Source organism: Bombina bombina, chromosome 3 (assembly GCF_027579735.1).
Source record: "Bombina bombina isolate aBomBom1 chromosome 3, aBomBom1.pri, whole genome shotgun sequence".
NCBI lineage: Eukaryota > Metazoa > Chordata > Amphibia > Anura > Bombinatoridae > Bombina > Bombina bombina.
In genome coordinates, this window is record NC_069501.1 from 220,741,016 (window position 1) to 220,762,006 (window position 20,991).

At 40.4% G+C, this 20,991-nt stretch overlaps 1 protein-coding gene across 4 annotated transcripts in view; it reads left to right on the forward strand.

The window, feature by feature from the left end:
* Positions 1–20,991, forward strand: part of GIT1 (GIT ArfGAP 1) — a 556,552-nt gene that overhangs the window by 501,978 nt on the left and 33,583 nt on the right. For 3 of the 4 annotated variants that reach the window (XM_053706153.1, XM_053706156.1, XM_053706154.1), the window contains exon 15: positions 19,823–20,032. The exons of the other annotated variant lie outside the window; for it this stretch is intronic. In XM_053706153.1, coding sequence (XP_053562128.1) covers positions 19,823–20,032 — 210 coding nt within the window. The remainder of the gene's footprint in view (positions 1–19,822; positions 20,033–20,991) is intronic. 4 annotated transcript variants of the gene reach the window in all.

The following is a 20,991-nucleotide window of genomic DNA, read 5'->3' on the forward strand; positions in this document are numbered from 1 at the left end:
TCACAGGATCTGGTATGCGGATCTAGTGAAGATGTCATCTCTGCCACCTTGGAGGTTGCCTCTGAGGAAGGACCTTCTAACTCAGGGTCCATTCCTCCATCCAAATATTGTTTCTCTGAAGCTGAGTGCTTGGAGATTGAACGCTTAATTCTGGCTAAGCGTGGTTTTTCTAAGTTGGTCATTGAGACCATGTTCGAGGCTCGCAAGCCTGTAAAATTTACCATAAGGTATGGCGTAAATACCTTTATTGGTGTGAATCAAAGGGCTACTCTTGGAGTAGGGTCAGGATTCCTAGAATGGTCTTTTTTCCAGGAAGGTCTGGAGAAAGGGTTATCAGTCAGTTCTCTGAAAGGTCAGATTTCTGCTCTATCTATCCTTTTACATAAACATCTGGTGGATGTGCCAGATGTTCAATCTTTTTGTCAGGCCCTGGTCAGAATCAGGCCTGTGTTTAAACCTGTTGCTCCTCCTTGGAGCCTTAACCTTGTTCTTAAAGTTTTGCAGCAGGCTCCGTTTGAGCCTATGCATTCCATAGATATTAAGTTATCTTGGAAGTTTTTGTTTCTTATTGCTATCTCTTCTGCTCGGAGACTTTTGTAACTCTCGTCTTTGCAGTGTGATTCGCCTTACCTTATCTTTCATGCGGATAAGGCGGTTCTACGTACTAAATTGGGGATTCTCCCTAAAGTGCTTTCGGATAAAAATATTAATCAGAAAATTGTTGTTCCTTCTCTCTGCCCCAATCCTTCTTCTCATAAAGAACGTCTGTTGCATAACTTGGATGATGTGGGTGCTCTAAAATTCTACCTTCAGACGGCTAAATATTTTCGCCGGTCTTCTGCCCTAGTAATTGGAATGACGTTGTGGACTCTCCATATCTTAGGAAAGAAAACAAAATGTATGCTTACTTGATCAATTTCTTTCTTTCTGGATTTAGAGAGTCCACGACCCCACCCTCAATTAAGACAGTTATTTTTTACTAAACCTCAGGCACCTCTACATCTTTGTGTTATTCCTTTTTCCTTAATAACTGTCTTAAGGGTGGGGTCGTGGACTCTCCAAATCCGGAAAGAAAGATCAGGTAAGCATAAATTTTGTTTTTGTGATCCGATTACTACTGACCTCACTAATATCATATACTTTGGGTAATTTCATTATTTTAAGTAGTATAGAGTCTGTTTTTTGCATAGCATGGAAGTTAGTACTTGCATCAATATGCATTGCTAGGCTCAATACACACTATCAATGTCAAATTTAGCGTTAACATACCTAGTTTCACAAATAAAGAATCTAGAGCTTGATTAGACCCGTGGATGCTTTTTTTCCTCTTTACAGTTCTCTTTTATATGTGAGTTTAACATATTTTTTATTATACAAAAAGTATCTGTTGCAAGGTTTTTCCTCAGCCTTCCTGTGCTTCAAGGACAAAGCAGAGGCTGCAAACCAGGAATCACAAACTAATTTTCTGGTACAGGTGTAATATGGTACTATACTTTGTATTTCATTTATAATTTTTGAGTCTACCTAGAAAATGTGGAAGGAAATCCCTAATTTTTAGGCAGCTTTACAGTGTATTACCAGGTTCCTATTTTCCTTATGACTATCTCAAAGATACTTTGTTTTCTTGCTCTATATAACATTTATGCATCTGTTTCGCTTTCCTTTCTTTGTTTTCAGTGCTTACATCAGCACTAGCCTTGGCCAGGGCGCCATCTGGAGGTCTCAAGGGATGCAAGGAGTTTGGCTCCCTCAGGAGGTGAGGTAACTCCTCAACATTCTGGAACTCCAAGGGTTTCTTAAAACTCTTCAGCCCATGGTCTCTTCTCAGCCAAGATCTCCATTTCTGATTAGACATCATTTCAGCAGTTGCTTAAATCAGCTCTCAAGCGGGGACATGCATCTCCCTTGTCATGCAAGAAGTGCCTCTCATCCTATTATGAATAGAGAAGGAAAGGAGAATATGTTCTTCATCAAGACATATTCGACCAGCTTATTCTAAACTGGTTTCTGCCATGTATAGACCTATTGCATATTGTGCCAGATATAGACTCAAGTGCTCTGATAGATGCCTTAGTTAGTCCCTGAATATTTAATTTAGCGTTCCTGTGTTGCCAATTTGCTCTTCATTCCATTGCAAGATACAAACATTATTCAACTTTAGTCATTCTTATAGACCTGGCGTGGGCCTGCAGTACTTGGTATGCGGACCTAATTCAGATGTCTTTACTTCGTACATGGGCCACACCCCTATAGAATGATCTTCTGTTTCAAGGACCTCTTTTTCACCCAGATTTAAATTTGCTGAATTTGACTGTGTGAGGGTTAAACGCTTACACCTTAAGATCAGAGTTTTTCTGACTTGGATATCTATACTTTGCTTCATGTACTGTAAGTAAGCTGATAAAGCAAAGAATTTGTCATAACATCTGGAAAGCTTACTTTCTTTGGTGTTCCTCTTAAAGTTGTTTCTTGAAAATTCTTTAAAATTCATTAAATGCTTCAGTTCCTTCAGGATGGACTAGATTAGGGCCTATTGGCTAGTTCTATAAAAGGTCAGATATCGGAGTTAACTGTTTTGCTTCACAATAAATTGGCTAAGCTGCCAGATGTTCAAACTTTTGTTCAAGCCCTGGTGAGAATTTGTCCTGTTGTTAAACCAATTCCTCCTCCTTTGAACTTGAATTTATTTCTCTCTGTTCTGCTTATTTTAGTCCTTAAATGGTTGTCCTAGAAGGATTTTTTTCATCTAGACATTTCTTCAGCTAGAAGAGTTTCCAAATTATCACAACCTAGATGTTGTCAGAGCTTTAAAGTACTTTATTCAGGCTACTAAATACTTCAGACAAACATCCAGCTTATTTGTCCACTACTCTGGCCCTAGGAAGTGTCAGAATGCTACGGCGGTGGCCCTGCCATCCTGGCTCAAGGTGATTATTCGGCAAGCTTATGTGGTTGCAGTAAAACCGCCACGGAAAGAGAAAAGAGTAACTGCCCATTCTATGAGATCAGTATCTACTTTCTGGGCTTTCAAGGATAATTCCACCTTGGAACAGATTTGCAAGGCAGCAGCTTGGTCTTTCCTTCACACTTTTTTCAAATGTTATCCTTTTTACATGTATGCTTCTTTTGATGCAGCTTTTGGCAGGAAAGTCCTTCAGGCCACAGTGTCTGGCAAATAGAAACTGCCTACTTTTTGTCCCACACATCCTTAATTTGGACTTTCAGCTTGGGTATTGTATCCCACATGTTATGAAGCTAAAGACCCTCATCAGATAAGAAGGAAAACATAATTTATACTTGCCAATAAATTTATTTCCTTCAGGCTGAGTCCATAGCCCCCAGCCTATTTTTCTATATGGGTGACTGTTCTCCTTTGCACCAAGTAACCCTGCTTTCTGTGCTTCCTACCTTTTTTCGGTCTCCTCTGCTCGGAGGAAGTGGGAGGGACTGATGCTCTATGAGGGTTTTTGACCACCTCCTGATAGGCTGGAATATATCCCACATGTTATGAAGCTATTGACTCTCATCAGCCCAAAGGAAATACATTAATCGGTAAATATAAGTTCTGTTTTTGTGCAATAATTTTTTTAAATAATTTTTATTAGAAAGTGTTATTATGAGTGTAACTGTACTTTTTCAATATATTTTTGATGTTTTGTGACACCTTTTTGTTTCACGAAACTGTTAACCAGAGCTCTAAGGTCACACTATCCAGATGCACGTTAAATTCAATTGCGATCAAGTGATTGTGTTTACTTTCAACTTTTAATATGAGTGCTACATCTGACACTCGCAAACCCAAAATCGCTTACATGTAACTGTTAGTGCACCACTCGTAATCTGGCACTTAAAGGGAAGCTCAAGTCAAGATTCAACTTTCATGATTTAGATAGAGCATGCAATTTTAAATAACTTTCCTATTTGCTTCCATTAACAAAATGTGCACAGTCTTTTTATATTTACACTTTTTGAGTTACCAGCTTCTACTGAGCATGTGCAAGAATAAGTGTGTATGCGTTTGTGAATGGCTGATGGCTGTCACATGATACAGGAGGAGTGAAAATAAACATAACTTTGAAATTTGTCAGAAAAAAATCCACTACTCATTTGAAGTTCAGACTAAGTGTTATTACATTGTCTTTTTATCATGCATTTGTTGATTATGCAAATCTACTATATTTACATGTCCTTTAATGGGGTATAAATAAAAAGAGAGAGAGAGATGCACTCAGCTGAGACCGAACAAAAGCTGGAAAAACTTCCGTGCCTGTTCATTTTATTATAGTGTGTCACTCAGGGTGCATACTCTTTTAGCACACTATGCCCCTTCACAGAGAAAAAATATCCTGTAGCATATCAGTCTGACCCTGCCCAATGACAGTCCAGCGCCGAAATACCAGGCAATTCCTCTCTGAACAAGAGAAAACAACAACCCCAGACGATCGTTTCGGCCTTTTGTGGGCCTCGTCAGTGAGGTGCAGTCGCATCTCTCTAAGGGCATGTGTGCAAGGAGTCCACGTCAGGATTCCCCTTTTACTCTTAGGGAGACCCAAGAGCAATTTGCATAAATAAAAAGAGAGAGAGAGATGCACTCAGCTGAGACAGAACAAAAGCTGGAAAAACTTCCGTGCCTGTTCATTTTATTATAGTGTGTCTTTTAGCACACTATGCCCCTTCACAGAGAAAAAACATAATTTATGCTTACCTGATAAATTCCTTTCTCCTGTAGTGTGGTCAGTCCACGGGTCATCATTACTTCTGGGATGTTAACTCCTCCCCAACAGGAAGTGCAAGAGGATCACCCAGCAGAGCTGCTATATAGCTCCTCCCCTCTACGTCACACCCAGTCATTCGACCAAGAACCAACGAGAAAGGAGAAGCTAAAGGGTGCAGTGGTGACTGGAGTATAATTTAAAAATTTAGACCTGCCATAAAAAACAGGGCGGGCCGTGGACTGACCACACTACAGGAGAAAGGAATTTATCAGGTAAGCATAAATTATGTTTTCTCCTGTTAAGTTTGGTCAGTCCACGGGTCATCATTACTTCTGGGATACCAATACCAAAGCAAAAGTACACGGATGACGGGAGGGACAGGCAGGATCTTTATACAGAAGGAACCACTGCCTGAAGAACCTTTCTCCCAAAAATAGCCTCCGAAGAAGCAAAAGTGTCAAATTTGTAAAATTTGGAAAAAGTATGAAGCGAAGACCAAGTTGCAGCCTTGCAAATCTGTTCAACAGAGGCCTCATTCTTAAAGGCCCAAGTGGAAGCCACAGCTCTAGTGGAATGAGCTGTAATTCTTTCAGGAGGCTGCTGTCCAGCAGTCTCATAAGCTAAACGTATTATGCTACGAAGCCAAAAAGAGAGAGAGGTAGCAGAAGCTTTTTGACCTCTCCTCTGACCAGAATAAACGTCAAACAGGGAAGACGTTTGTCGAAAATCTTTAGTCGCCTGTAAATAAAATTTCAGGGCACGAACTACATCCAGATTGTGCAGAAGTCTTTCCTTCTTTGAAGAAGGATTTGGACACAAGGATGGAACAACAATTTCTTGATTGATATTCCTGTTAGTGACTACCTTAGGTAAGAACCCAGGTTTAGTACGCAGAACTACCTTATCTGAGTGAAAAATCAGATAAGGGGAATCACAATGTAAGGCTGATAACTCAGAGACTCTTCGAGCCGAGGAAATAGCCATTAAAAACAGAACTTTCCAAGATAACAATTTTATATCAATGGAATGAAGGGGTTCAAACGGAACACCCTGTAAAACGTTAAGAACTAGGTTTAAACTCCATGGCGGAGCAACAGTTTTAAACACAGGCTTAATCCTGGCCAAAGCCTGACAAAAAGCCTGAACGTCTGGAACTTCTGACAGACGTTTGTGTAACAGAATGGACAGAGCTGAGATCTGTCCCTTTAAGGAACTAGCGGATAAACCCTTTTCTAAACCTTCTTGTAGAAAAGACAATATCCTAGGAATCCTAACCTTACTCCAAGAGTAACCTTTGGATTCACACCAATATAGGTATTTACGCAATATCTTATGGTAAATCTTTCTGGTAACAGGCTTCCTAGCCTGTATTAAGGTATCAATTACTGACTCAGAAAATCCACGTTTTGATAAAATCAAGCGTTCAATTTCCAGGCAGTCAGCTTCAGAGAAATTAGATTTTGATGTTTGAAGGGACCCTGAACCAGAAGGTCCTGTCTCAGAGGCAGAGACCAAGGTGGACAGGATGACATGTCCACTAGATCTGCATACCAGGTCCTGCGTGGCCACGCAGGCGCTATTAGAATCACTGATGCTTTCTCCTGTTTGATCCTGGCAATCAATCGAGGAAGCATCGGGAAGGGTGGGAACACATAAGCCTTCCCGAAGGTCCAAGGTGCTGTCAAAGCATCCACCAGGGCCGCTCCCGGATCCCTGGATCTGGACCCGTAACAAGGAAGCTTGGCGTTCTGTCGAGACGCCATGAGATCTATTTCTGGTTTGCCCCAACGTCGAAGTATTTGGGCAAAGACTTCCGGATGAAGTTCCCACTCCCCCGGATGAAAAGTCTGACGACTTAGGAAATCCGCCTCCCAGTTCTCCACTCCCGGAATGTGGATTGCTTATAGGTGGCAAGAGTGAGACTCTGCCCAGCGAATTATCTTTGATACTTCCATCATCGCTAGGGAGCTTCTTGTCCCTCCTTGATGGTTGATGTAAGCTACAGTCGTGATGTTGTCCGACTGAAACCTGATGAACCCCCGCGTTGTTAACTGGGGCCAAGCCAGAAGGGCATTGAGAACTGCTCTCAATTCCAGAATGTTTATTGGCAGGAGACTCTCCTCCTGAGTCCAAGATCCCTGAGCCTTCAGGGAATTCCAGACAGCGCCCCAACCTAGCAGGCTGGCGTCTGTTGTTACAATCGTCCAATCTGGCCTGCTGAATGGCATCCCCCTGGACAGATGTGGTCGAGAAAGCCACCATAGAAGAGAATTTCTGGTCTCTTGATCCAGATTCAGAGTAGGGGACAAATCTGAGTAATCCCCATTCCACTGACTTAGCATGCACAATTGCAGCGGTCTGAGGTGTAGGCGTGCAAAAGGTACTATGTCCATTGCCGCTACCATTAAGCCGATCACCTCCATGCATTGAGCCACTGACGGGTGTTGAATGGAATGAAGGATACGGCAAGCGTTTTGAAGCTTTGTTAACCTGTCTTCTGTCAGGTAGATCTTCATTTCTACAGAGTCTATAAGAGTCCCCAAGAAGGGAACTCTTGTGAGTGGAAAAAGAGAACTCTTCTTTTCGTTTACCTTCCACCCATGCGACCTTAGAAATGCCAGTACTAACTCTGTATGAGACTTGGCAGTTTGAAAGCTTGAAGCTTGTATCAGAATGTCGTCTAGGTAGGGAGCTACCGAAATTCCTCGCGGTCTTAGCACCGCCAGGAGAGCCCCCAGAACCTTTGTGAAGATTCTTGGAGCCGTAGCCAACCCGAATGGAAGAGCTACAAACTGGTAATGCCTGTCTAGGAAGGCAAACCTTAGGTACCGGTGATGATCTCTGTGAATCGGTATGTGAAGGTAAGCATCCTTTAAATCCACTGTGGTCATGTACTGACCCTTTTGGATCATGGGTAGAATTGTCCGAATAGTTTCCATTTTGAACGATGGAACTCTTAGGAATTTGTTTAGGATCTTTAAATCCAAGATTGGTCTGAAGGTTCCTTCTTTCTTGGGAACCACAAACAGATTTGAGTAAAATCCCTGTCCGTGTTCCGACCGCGGAACCGGATGGATCACTCCCATTAGTAACAGATCTTGTACGCAGCGTAGAAACGCCTCCTTCTTTATTTGGTTTGTTGACAACCTTGACAGATGGAATCTCCCCTTTGGGGGAGAGGATTTGAAGTCCAGAAGATATCCCTGAGATATGATCTCTAGCGCCCAGGGATCCTGGACATCTCTTGCCCAAGCCTGGGCGAAGAGAGAAAGTCTGCCCCCCACTAGATCCGGTCCCAGATCGGGGGCCCTCAATTCATGCTGTCTTAGGGGCAGCAGCAGGTTTTCTGGCCTGCTTGCCCTTGTTCCAGGACTGGTTAGGTCTCCAGCCTTGTCTGTAACGAGCAACAGCTCCTTCCTGTTTTGGTGCAGAGGAAGTTGATGCTGCTCCTGCCTTGAAATTACGAAAGGAACGAAAATTAGACTGTCTAGCTCTAGGTTTGGCTCTGTCTTGAGGCAGGGCATGGCCTTTACCTCCTGTAATGTCAGCGATAATTTCTTTCAAACCGGGCCCGAATAAGGTCTGCCCTTTGAAAGGTATGTTAAGTAACTTAGATTTAGAAGTAACGTCAGCTGACCACGATTTTAGCCACAGTGCTCTGCGTGCCTGAATGGCGAAACCGGAATTCTTAGCCGTAAGTTTAGTTAAATGTACTACGGCATCTGAAACAAATGAATTAGCTAGCTTAAGTGTTTTAAGCCTGTTTGAAACTTCTTCGATAGTAATTGAGTCAAGAGTCTCTTCCAGGGACTCGGACCAAAAAGCGGCCGCGGCCGTGACAGACGCAATACATGCAAGGGGTTGCAATATAAAACCTTGTTGAACAAACATTTTCTTTAGGTAACCCTCTAATTTTTTATCCATTGGATCTGAAAAGGCACAGCTATCCTCCACCGGGATAGTGGTACGCTTAGCCAGAGTAGAAACCGCTCCCTCCACCTTAGGGATCGTCTGCCATAAGTCCCGTGTGGTGGCGTCTATTGGGAACATCTTTCTAAATACAGGAGGGGGGGGGAAAGGGTACACCGGGCCTATCCCACTCCTTAGTAATTATCTCTGTAAGCCTCTTAGGTATAGGAAATACGTCAGTACTCGCCGGTACCGCATAGTATCTATCCAGCCTACATAATTTCTCTGGGATTGCAACAGTGTTACAATCATTCAGAGCTGCTAATACCTCCCCTAGCAGAACGCGGAGGTTTTCAAGCTTAAACTTAAAATTAGAAATGTCTGAGTCCACTCTATTGGGATCAGAACCGTCACCTGCAGATTGAAGCTCTCCGTCCTCATGTTCCGCATACTGTGACCCAGTATCTGACATGGCCCTAGTATTATCAGCGCACTCTGTTCTCATCCCAGAGTGGTCACGCTTCCCTCTAAGTTCTGGTAATTTAGACAAAACTTCAGTCATAACATTAGCCATGTCCTGCAATGTGATTTGTAATGGCCGCCCTGAAGTACTCGGCGTTACCATATCACGCACCTCCCGAGCGGGAGATGCAGGTACTGACACGTGAGGGGAGTTAGTCGGCATAACTTTCCTCTCGTTGTCTGGTGAATGATGTTCAATTTGTACAGATTGACTTTTATTTAAAGTAGCATCAATGCAATTAGTACATACATTTCTATTGGGCTCCACTTTGGCTTTAGCACATATAGCACAGAGATTTTCCTCTGAGTCAGACATGTTAAACACACTAGCAAATAAACCAGCAACTTGGAAATACTTTTCAATTTAATTTTCAATAGTATGAAAAAACGTACTGTGCCTTTAAGAAGCACAGAAAGTTATGACAGTTGAGTAACAATGAAACTGATAAACTATAATCAAATTCTTTCCGGAAAAAATACAAATTTAGCAAAGGATTGCCCCCATGCAATGGATAACTAACCCTTAAATAGCAGAAAAAATATACAGAATATAACGTTTTTTATCACAGTCAAGCACTATCTCACAGGTCTGCTGTGAGTGATTACCTCCCTCAAAATAACTTTTGAAGACCCTTGAGCTCTGTAGAGACGAACCGGATCATGCAGGGAAGAAAAACAGACTTGTGACTGAATTCCTGATGCGTAGTAAAAGCGCCAAATTAAGCCCCTCCCCCTCACACACAACAGTGAGGGAGATCAGTAAACTGTCATAAACTAAATAAAATGCCCGCCAAGTGGATAATTAGTGCCCAACACAATTTTTCACCCAGTACCTCAGAAAATTAAACGATTTAACATGCCAGCAAAACGTTTAACCTCAAATAAATAAATTGTCACAGAAACCTACTGCTAGCCGTTCTCACTGTAATATAGGCTAAGGTTTATTCATACAGTATCATTCCAGTGAAGTGCCATTCCCCAGAATACTGAAGTGAAAATATACATACATGACAGCCTGATACCAGTTGCTACTACTGCATTTAAGGCTGAACTTACTTTATATAGGTATTTGCAGTATTTTCTAGTCAATTCCATTCTCAGAAAATAATATGCTGCTACATACCTCTTTGCAGGTGAACCTGCCCGCTGTCCCCTGATCTGAAGTATACCTCACCCCTCAGATGGCCGAGAACAGCAACATGATCTTAACTACTCCGGTTAAAATCATATAGAAACTCAGGTAGATTCTTCTTCAAATTCTCCCTGAGAATGAACAACACACTCCGGTGCTGTTTTAAAATAACAAACTTTTGATTGAAGTCATAAAAACTAAGTAAAATCACCACAGTCCTCTCACACATCCTATCTATTAGTTGGGTGCAAGAGAATGACTGGGTGTGACGTAGAGGGGAGGAGCTATATAGCAGCTCTGCTGGGTGATCCTCTTGCACTTCCTGTTGGGGAGGAGTTAATATCCCAGAAGTAATGATGACCCGTGGACTGACCACACTTAACAGGAGAAAATATCCTGTAGCATATCAGTCTGACCCTGCCCAATGACAGTCCAGCGCCGAAATACCAGGCAATTCCTCTCTGAACAAGAGAAAACAACAACCCCAGACGATCGTTTCGGCCTTTTGTGGGCCTCGTCAGTGAGGTGCAGTCGCATCTCTCTAAGGGCATGTGTGCAAGGAGTCCACGTCAGGTTTCCCCTTTTACTCTTAGGGAGACCCAAGAGCAATTTGCATAAATAAAGAGAGAGAGAGATGCACTCAGCTGAGACAGAACAAAAGCTGGAAAAACTTCTGTGCCTGTTCATTTTATTATAGTGTGTCACTCAGGGTGCATACTCTTTTAGCACACTATGCCCCTTCACAGAGAAAAAATATCCTGTAGCATATCAGTCTGACCCTGCCCAATGACAGTCCAGCGCCGAAATACCAGGCAATTCCTCTCTGAACAAGAGAAAACAACAACCCCAGACGATCGTTTCGGCCTTTTGTGGGCCTCATCAGTGAGGTGCAGTCGCATCTCTCTAAGGGCATGTGTGCAAGGAGTCCACGTCAGGTTTCCCCTTTTACTCATTCCCCTTTTAGTGCATCTCTCTCTCTCTTTTTATTTTCCTTTAATGGGGTATGTCAGCAAAGAATAAAGGCAGCTATTTCATATGCACAAATCAACATTAAGAGGCATATTTATCAAGCTCCGTATATAGCTTGATGCCCCGTGTTTCCGGTGACCCTTCAGGCTTGCCGGAAACAAAAGTTTTGAAGCAGCGGTCTAAAGACCGCTGCTCCATAACCTTTCCGCCTGCCTGTTTATATCTGGTGGCGGACAGAAATCGATAGAAATCAACCCGATCAAATACGATCGGGTTGATTGACACCCCCTGCTAGCGGCCGATTGGCTGCAAATCTGCAGGGGGCGGTATTGCACCAGCAGTTTACAAGAACTGCTAGTGCAATGATACATGCAGAGAGCATATGCTGTCGGCATTTATCGATGTGCAGCGGACATGATCCGATATATTGGATCATGTCCGCTCGCAACATCCTAAATAGGCCCCTAAGGAGCAAATTCTCACACATTAAGGGGAAACATTTTTACATTCAACTGTCCTTTTTAAATGACCCACTTCCAACCCCAACTTTTAATGTAACCTCCCCACCAGAATTATCCTTAACATGACCTTCCCCTCTGCAATTAACTCTAATCATCCCGTTACCTAACTGAAATGAACTTTTACTGACCCAGACCTTGTTAGCTTGCCCCACTATGCGAGGTTCCCATCACAGCACCTCTCTCTGTATTTATATCTAACTGTGAGCTCTCCCATAACACCTTATGTTCTTTCACATTTGAGAACCCATTCTAAAAAACGGAATTAATAAAACCGATCTAAATAAGTTCATAGCATAGTCAATCTAAAGCCGGCAGCAACAACAGTACTCTTCCTCAGAGGTGTAGTAGGCTTCAATTTTGACTGTGATCTCATCCACTGAAATCCTGATTGGTTAATCGTTAATCTGTTAACCAATTAAAATTTCCTTCAAACCAAAAAAATGCATCTAGTTTATTGCTGTGGTTATTGGTTATTTTTATTTATATAAAATATGTGGATATTTATCTATTTAAGTTGATGTACTGTAGCAGTTACTATTACTTGTTATCTGCTGCAATGCACCAGTTTACTACTTAAAGGGACATAAAAGGTTTTTCTTTCATGATTCAGATAGAGCATGTAATTTTAAACAACTTTACAATTTACTTCTATTATCTAATTTGTTTTGTTCTCTTGGTATCCTTTGTTAAAAAAAAGATACCTAGGTAGGCTCAGGAGTTGCTGGTTGGTGGGTGCTCATTTATGCCTCATGTTATTGGCTCATCCAATGTGTTCAGCTAACTCCCAGTAGTATATTGCTGTTTTTTAACAAAGAATACTAAGAGAATGAAGCAAATTAGATAATATTTTTTTTTTGTGGGGGGTGGGTTCATATCCCTTTAACTGCTGCCGGAGTTTGATCACAAATAAGCTACAAATGGTAAAAATGCAGCTGACGCTTGCTATTGGTTGAGTCCTTAGCCCATTGTTTGTTAAACATTATGTATAAAGATTAAAAATGCGCGTGGCACGTGCATGTAGCAGAGCATGATGCAAATAACATTAATAGAGGTCTCAAGCAGCAGTGGTTTAGGAAATATATTATGCAAATAAAAAAATGAATTAATAGATGAATTAATTTTATATACAAATTGTGCAAACCTAAGACAAGAGTTAAAATTGTATGTCAAGCTTCCGTGCTAGCAAGAATTTAAGTAACATATTTAGTAGCAAGATAAAACTAACAAGTTTACAAAAATATGTAGGTGTGAGCAAAAGGTTGCGTGCCGGAAATGTGATTTCTAGAAGCTGCGTCTTGTTGGTTTTCAGGAACACAGACCATACCCAACCTTGGTCTAGATTACAAGTGGCGCGCTACTGTTTGCACAGGACACGATAAGCAATATCGCAAACGCACTAACTAGCGCCCATATTACAGTAAACGGTGCGCTCAATCGCAAAAAATGTTGTGCTCACCAGATTAGCAGCCCTTAAGACCTAGTTTAAAGGATTACTAACTTTTTATTTCAAAAGGTTAAATTCAAGAAACGTTTGGAATATAAAGTATAGTATCAATTAAATTTACCTTGTTATTGCTTTAAACGAAGCCTCCTTCTTACCTAAAATTATATTTTATTATTTTAAGATGACATCACGTCATCCAGCCCACAAATGTGGGCCGTCTATGGGATAACCAAACCGCCAATAGTATCCCTTTTTTTGGCATATCATTACAATAAATTAGCTCCATTAAACGCATGCACAATAGATTATACCTCTTATCGCATGCGCAAATTGCAGCAATCAATCCGAGATCATAGCAGTACAGAAGAAACTAACGCATGCGCATTATAAATTTTTATCGATTCTATCTGTATTTTGCCAAGTATGTATTGTTTGCTCGTTTATTCTAGGGCGATTCTGGAAGCGTTCACAAGACAAGTACTTACGTGATGTGCGCAGCAAACTCGACTGCTGCTCTATAGATTGTCCTGGTCTTGTTGAACAGAAGATGGTGACTTATCATGTGATGTAGCGCTAACTCGCGCATGCGCAATACGTCAAAATACCACCATCTTCCAACTGCAGTTGTCAGCACGGATTGGGAATCCGTAAATGCTGATATACAAGTGGGTTTGGAAAAATTATTTATTTCAAACATAAATATCTTAAAAACGCTAAATATTTAATAATGAATACACATTAGAAAATAATAGATTGATATATATACTCCTGTGTAATTGGCATTCCATTTATGACTACAGTGTCCCTTTAAAGTTTAATGGTTTAAAAAAATGTTCACTAAACACAGCATAAATACATTAAAATAAATACATTAAAATAAACTATTACACTCATATATATACAAAAAAAAATAGAAAATGTTCTATAATATATGTCTAAATATGTATATGTGGGTAGGTACAGACATACCTCGGAATATTGCGGGATTGGTTCTAGACCACCAGAATAAATATTGCAATAAGGTGTGTTACACAAATTTGTTTGTTTTTCATTGCATATAAAAGTTCTGTTTACACTATACTGTAGTCTATTAAAAGATTCCAAAAGTTTCAATTGTTGCATATAATTAAATTATCACAAACCAATCTACATAACTTAACTATCAAAACTTACCCACTTTGACCTTAAAACAAGGGTTATAATCGTAATAAAACAATATATTTTATTTGGTAAAGAATGTCATAGAAGCCAAACCCCCTTTTATGGTGCCTTCAATACAAAAACCTGTCTCCAATCACAATGCGTTTTTGTGCATATCATTAACGCATCGTTTCGTCACCCAGGACATGCGCAATACAATCCGGGGTTTCGCGCATGCGCAGATTGCCGCTTAGATTCTAAGCAGATTGTCACTTAGAGGACAGTGATGTATAGGAGGACGTGTTAGATTGCGCATGCGCAGTACGGACGAAATCGGCCATCTTGATAACTCAGGTTATCGTGAATGATTTGTTATTCAAACTACAGCTTATAACAGTGGGTTTGGAATTCAATTAATTTTTGCAGCATAATATTCAGAGAACGGTAATAATATCAAAAGCAACACCAATTACAAATATCATTATCAAAGATAAATAGAGCGATTTAAGACAAGTTTTTTTTAAACGTTTAGTGTCCCTTTAAGTGTGCAATAGCATTATGTTGTCAAAACAATTTACAAAATAAACGAATACCAGTATAGCCACCTATCAGCAAGCGCAACCCAGGTTATGAACCAAAAGTGGACTTGCTCCATAGCTTAAAATCCTGCTTTTCAAATAAAGATGCCAAGAGAACGAAGAAAAATTGATAAAAGGAGTAAATTAGAAAGTTGCTTAAAATTGCCTGCTCTGTGTGAATCATGAAAAAGAAATTGGGTTTTATATCCCTTTAAGAATGTTGAACGATTTATGGCCACTTATACTCATTTTTTTTTTTTAACTAACAGACGGCTAGATTTAGAGTTCGGCGGTAAAAGGGCTGTTAACGCTCCGCGGGTTTTTTTCTGGCCGCACCATAAATTTAACTCTGGTATCGAGAGTTCAAACAAATGCTGCGTTAGGCTCCAAAAAAGGAGCGTAGAGCATATTTAGCGCAAATGCAACTCTCGATACCAGAGTTGCTTACGGACGCGGCCGGCCTCAAAAACGTGCTCGTGCACGATTCTCCCATAGGAAACAATGGGGCTGTTTGAGCTGAAAAAAAACCTAACACCTGCAAAAAAGCAGCGTTCAGCTCCTAACGCAGCCCCATTGTTTCCTATGGGGAAACACTTCCTACGTCTGCACCTAACACTCTAACATGTACCCCGAGTCTAAACACCCCTAGCCTTACACTTATTAACCCCTAATCTGCCGCCCCCGCTATCGCTGACCCCTGCATTACACTTTTAACCCCTAATCTGCCGCTCCGTAAACCGCCGCCACCTACGTTATCCCTATGTACCCCTAATCTGCTGCCCTAACATCGCCGACCCCTATGTTATATTTATTAACCCCTAATCTGCCCCCCACAACGTCGCCGACACCTACCTACACTTATTAACCCCTAATCTGCCGAGCGGACCTGAGCGCTACTATAATAAAGTTATTAACCCCTAATCCGCCTCACTAACCCTATCATAAATAGTTTTAACCCCTAATCTGCCCTCCCTAACATCGCCGACACCTACCTTCAATTATTAACCCCTAATCTGCCAACCGGAGCTCACCGCTATTCTAATAAATGTATTAACCCCTAAAGCTAAGTCTAACCCTAACACTAACACCCCCCTAAGTTAAATATAATTTTTATCTAACGAAATAAATTAACTCTTATTAAATAAATGATTCCTATTTAAAGCTAAATGCTTACCTGTAAAATAAATCCTAATATAGCTACAATATAAATTACATTTATATTATAGCTATTTTAGGATTAATATTTATTTTACAGGTAACTTTGTATTTATTTTAACCAGGTACAATAGCTATTAAATAGTTAAGAACTATTTAATAGTTACCTAGTTAAAATAATTACAAATTTACCTGTAAAATAAATCCTAACCTAAGATATAATTAAACCTAACACTACCCTATCAATAAAATAATTAAATAAACTACCTACAATTACCTACAATTAACCTAACACTACACTATCAATAAATTAATTAAACACAATTGCTACAAATAAATACAATTAAATAAACTATCTAAAGTACAAAAAATAAAAAAGAACTAAGTTACAGAAAATAAAAAAATATTTACAAACATAAGAAAAATATTACAACAATTTTAAACTAATTACACCTACTCTAAGCCCCCTAATAAAATAACAAAGACCCCCAAAATAAAAAATTCCCTACCCTATTCTAAAATACAAAAATTACAAGCTCTTTTACCTTACCAGCCCTGAACAGGGCCCTTTGCGGGGCATGCCCCAAGAATTTCAGCTCTTTTGCCTGTAAAAAAAAACATACAATACCCCCCCCCCAACATTACAACCCACCACCCACATACCCCTAATCTAACCCAAACCCCCTTAAATAAACCTAACACTAATCCCCTGAAGATCTTCCTACCTTGTCTTCACCATCCAGGTATCACCGATCCGTCCTGGCTCCAAGATCTTCATCCAACCCAAGCGGGGGTTGGCGATCCATAATCCGGTGCTCCAAAGTCTTCCTCCTATCCGGCAAGAAGAGGACATCCGGACCGGCAAACATCTTCTCCAAGCGGCATCTTCTATGTTCTTCCATCCGATGACGACCGGCTCCATCTTGAAGACCTCCAGCGCGGATCCATCCTCTTCTTCCGACGACTAGACGACGAATGACGGTTCCTTTAAGGGACGTCATCCAAGATGGCGTCCCTCGAATTCCGATTGGCTGATAGGATTCTATCAGCCAATCGGAATTAAGGTAGGAATTTTCTGATTGGCTGATGGAATCAGCCAATCAGAATCAAGTTCAATCCGATTGGCTGATCCAATCAGCCAATCAGATTGAGCTCGCATTCTATTGGCTGATCGGAACAGCCAATAGAATGCGAGCTCAATCTGATTGGCTGATTGGATCAGCCAATCGGATTGAACTTGATTCTGATTGGCTGATTCCATCAGCCAATCAGAAAATTCCTACCTTAATTCCGATTGGCTGATAGAATCCTATCAGCCAATCGGAATTCGAGGGACGCCATCTTGGATGACGTCCCTTAAAGGAACCGTCATTCGTCGTCTAGTCGTCGGAAGAAGAGGATGGATCCGCGCTGGAGGTCTTCAAGATGGAGCCGGTCGTCATCGGATGGAAGAACATAGAAGATGCCGCTTGGAGAAGATGTTTGCAGGTCCGGATGTCCTCTTCTTGCCGGATAGGAGGAAGACTTTGGAGCACCGGATTATGGATCGCCAACCCCCGCTTGGGTTGGATGAAGATCTTGGAGCCAGGACGGATCGGTGATACCTGGATGGTGAAGACAAGGTAGGAAGATCTTCAGGGGATTAGTGTTAGGTTTATTTAAGGGGGTTTGGGTTAGATTAGGGGTATGTGGGTGGTGGGTTGTAATGTTGGGGGGGGGGTATTGTATGTTTTTTTTTACAGGCAAAAGAGCTGAACTTCTTGGGGCATGCCCCGCAAAGGGCCCTGTTCAGGGCTGGTAAGGTAAAAGAGCTTGTAATTTTTGTATTTTAGAATAGGGTAGGGAATTTTTTATTTTGGGGGTCTTTGTTATTTTATTAGGGGGCTTAGAGTAGGTGTAATTAGTTTAAAATTGTTGTAATATTTTTCTTATGTTTGTAAATATTTTTTTATTTTCTGTAACTTAGTTCTTTTTTATTTTTTGTACTTTAGATAGTTTATTTAATTGTATTTATTTGTAGCAATTGTGTTTAATTAATTTATTGATAGTGTAGTGTTAGGTTAATTGTAGGTAATTGTAGGTAGTTTATTTAATTATTTTATTGATAGGGTAGTGTTAGGTTTAATTATATCTTAGGTTAGGATTTATTTTACAGGTAAATTTGTAATTATTTTAACTAGGTAACTATTAAATAGTTCTTAACTATTTAATAGCTATTGTACCTGGTTAAAATAAATACAAAGTTACCTGTAAAATAAATATTAATCCTAAAATAGCTATAATATAAATGTAATTTATATTGTAGCTATATTAGGATTTATTTTACAGGTAAGTATTTAGCTTTAAATAGGAATCATTTATTTAATAAGAGTTAATTTATTTCGTTAGATAAAAATTATATTTAACTTAGGGGGGTGTTAGTGTTAGGGTTAGACTTAGCTTTAGGGGTTAATACATTTATTAGAATAGCGGTGAGCTCCGGTCGGCAGATTAGGGGTTAATAATTGAAGGTAGGTGTCGGCGATGTTAGGGAGGGCAGATTAGGGGTTAATACTATTTATGATAGGGTTAGTGAGGCGGATTAGGGGTTAATAACTTTATTATAGTAGCGCTCAGGTCCGCTCGGCAGATTAGGGGTTAATAAGTGTAGGTAGGTGTCGGCGACGTTGTGGGGGGCAGATTAGGGGTTAATAAATATAACATAGGGGTCGGCGATGTTAGGGGCAGAAGATTAGGGGTACATAGGGATAACGTAGGTGGCGGCGCTTTGCGGTCGGAAGATTAGGGGTTAATTATTTTAAGTAGCTTGCGGCGACGTTGTGGGGGGCAAGTTAGGGGTTAATAAATATAATATAGGGGTCGGCGGGGTTAGGGGCAGCAGATTAGGGGTACATAAGTATAACGTAGGTGGCGGTCGGCAGATTAGGGGTTAAAAATTTTAATCGAGTGGCGGCGATGTGGGGGGACCTCGGTTTAGGGGTACATAGGTAGTTTATGGGTGTTAGTGTACTTTAGGGTACAGTAGTTAAGAGCTTTATAAACCGGCGTTAGCCAGAAAGCTCTTAACTCCTGCTTTTTTCAGGCGGCTGGAATCTTGTCGTTAGAGCTCTAACGCTCACTGCAGAAACGACTCTAAATACCAGCGTTAGAAAGATCCCATTGAAAAGATAGGCTACGCAAATGGCGTAGGGGGATCTGCGGTATGGAAAAGTCGCGGCTGTAAAGTGAGCGTTAGACCCTTTAATCACTGACTCCAAATACCAGCGGGCGGCCAAAACCAGCGTTAGGAGCCTCTAACGCTGGTTTTGACGGCTACCGCCGAACTCTAAATCTAGGCCAGAATGTTTGAGATTGACTGAGGGATTGTGTATAAACTCAAAGTAATATACTATACTTCCTAATTAGTTTTGATGCTCAGAGCATGGCAATCACATCTAGACTGTCATATTTTTGTATGTGTTTTATAGTTCATATTTAATGCAGTAGCTTGTGATTATTAGCCCAGATGTCATCTGTTCTCACATACATTATATCGCTGTTGTAGAACATACATCTGAAATAATGACCCAATTTAGAGAATGTTGGCTTTAATATGCAGGTAATGGTGGCAATGTGTTGAGCAACATCATTTGTGCTAGCCTACAATTCTGGGGTTTCAACAGCGCAACTATAAAAATACCATTTTGACCCCTGCAGTATTTATTCAAGTTGATTATTTCTATGGTGAAAAAAAACAGATACACAAATTGCAGACTGAGAACTCTCAAATCCGGCATCAGACAGGACCTTCTCCACCTCCACCAGCAAATCCAGAACGTCAAGAACATCCAGCTCCATCTGCTCTCAGACGGGATCGCCAGGCTTTCTCCATGTATGAGCCAGGCTCTGTCCTGAAGCCTTTTGGGCCCGCCACAGATGATCTTAGCGGTCGTTTACAGCCATTACAAGTAAGTGAATCCAGCAAAGTTCCATTCTCTGACTTTTTCCTGTGTATATTCACCTGTTTCTGTTTGTGCATATTCATATTGATTTAAATACAGTTTCAAACTTAGTAGTAAATAATCATTATTTATTTTGCTTCTTTCTTTGTAGTATATTAGTTTTTTTGTTGTGTTGTTTTTTTTTAATCATGTCAAATAAAAATATCTGACTATAAATACTTCGTAACCACATGCATGGCTTCTGCACAAGAATGTCTTTGAAGCATCTGCAATACTATGTAGGATTAAGTACTTAATATAATAGCTGTTCTCTTTCACTATATGTTGGTAAACTGGTTTGTGATACATTTACAACATTTTAAGTGTATTTTTGTAACTAAAATCTGTCTTTACAATATTCCCACAAACATCAGATATTGGCAAACCATAAACTGTCATGTTGACGTTCTTTTTTGTTGTCTACCAGCAGCCATCTTAATTTTTTATCAAAATTCTTATAACTATAGGCTTGGAAAAATATAGCTAGCTTACTAATCAGAAGAAAGTTATTACTCCAGTCAAAGTTAATGGTTAAATATAGAAAACAATGTCTAATCTCTTATTACTTCAGTATTAGTGTATGCTCTGTATGAGTTGGATGTATACATTAAAGGGACATAATACTCATATGCTAAATCACTTGAAACTGATGCAGTATAACTGTAAAAAGCTGACAGCAAAATATCACCTGAGCATCTCTATATAAAAAAGGAAGATATTTTACCTCACAATCTCCTCAGCTCAGCAGAGTAAGTTCTGTGTAAAAAGTTATACTTCACCTGCTCCCAGCTGCAGGTAAAAATATAAAAAAAAATGAAGAAATGAACAGCAGCCAATCAGCATCAGCAGTGCTGAGGTCATGAACTCTTACTGTGATCTCATGAGATTTGACTTAACTCTCATGAGATTTCATAGTAAGCTTCCTT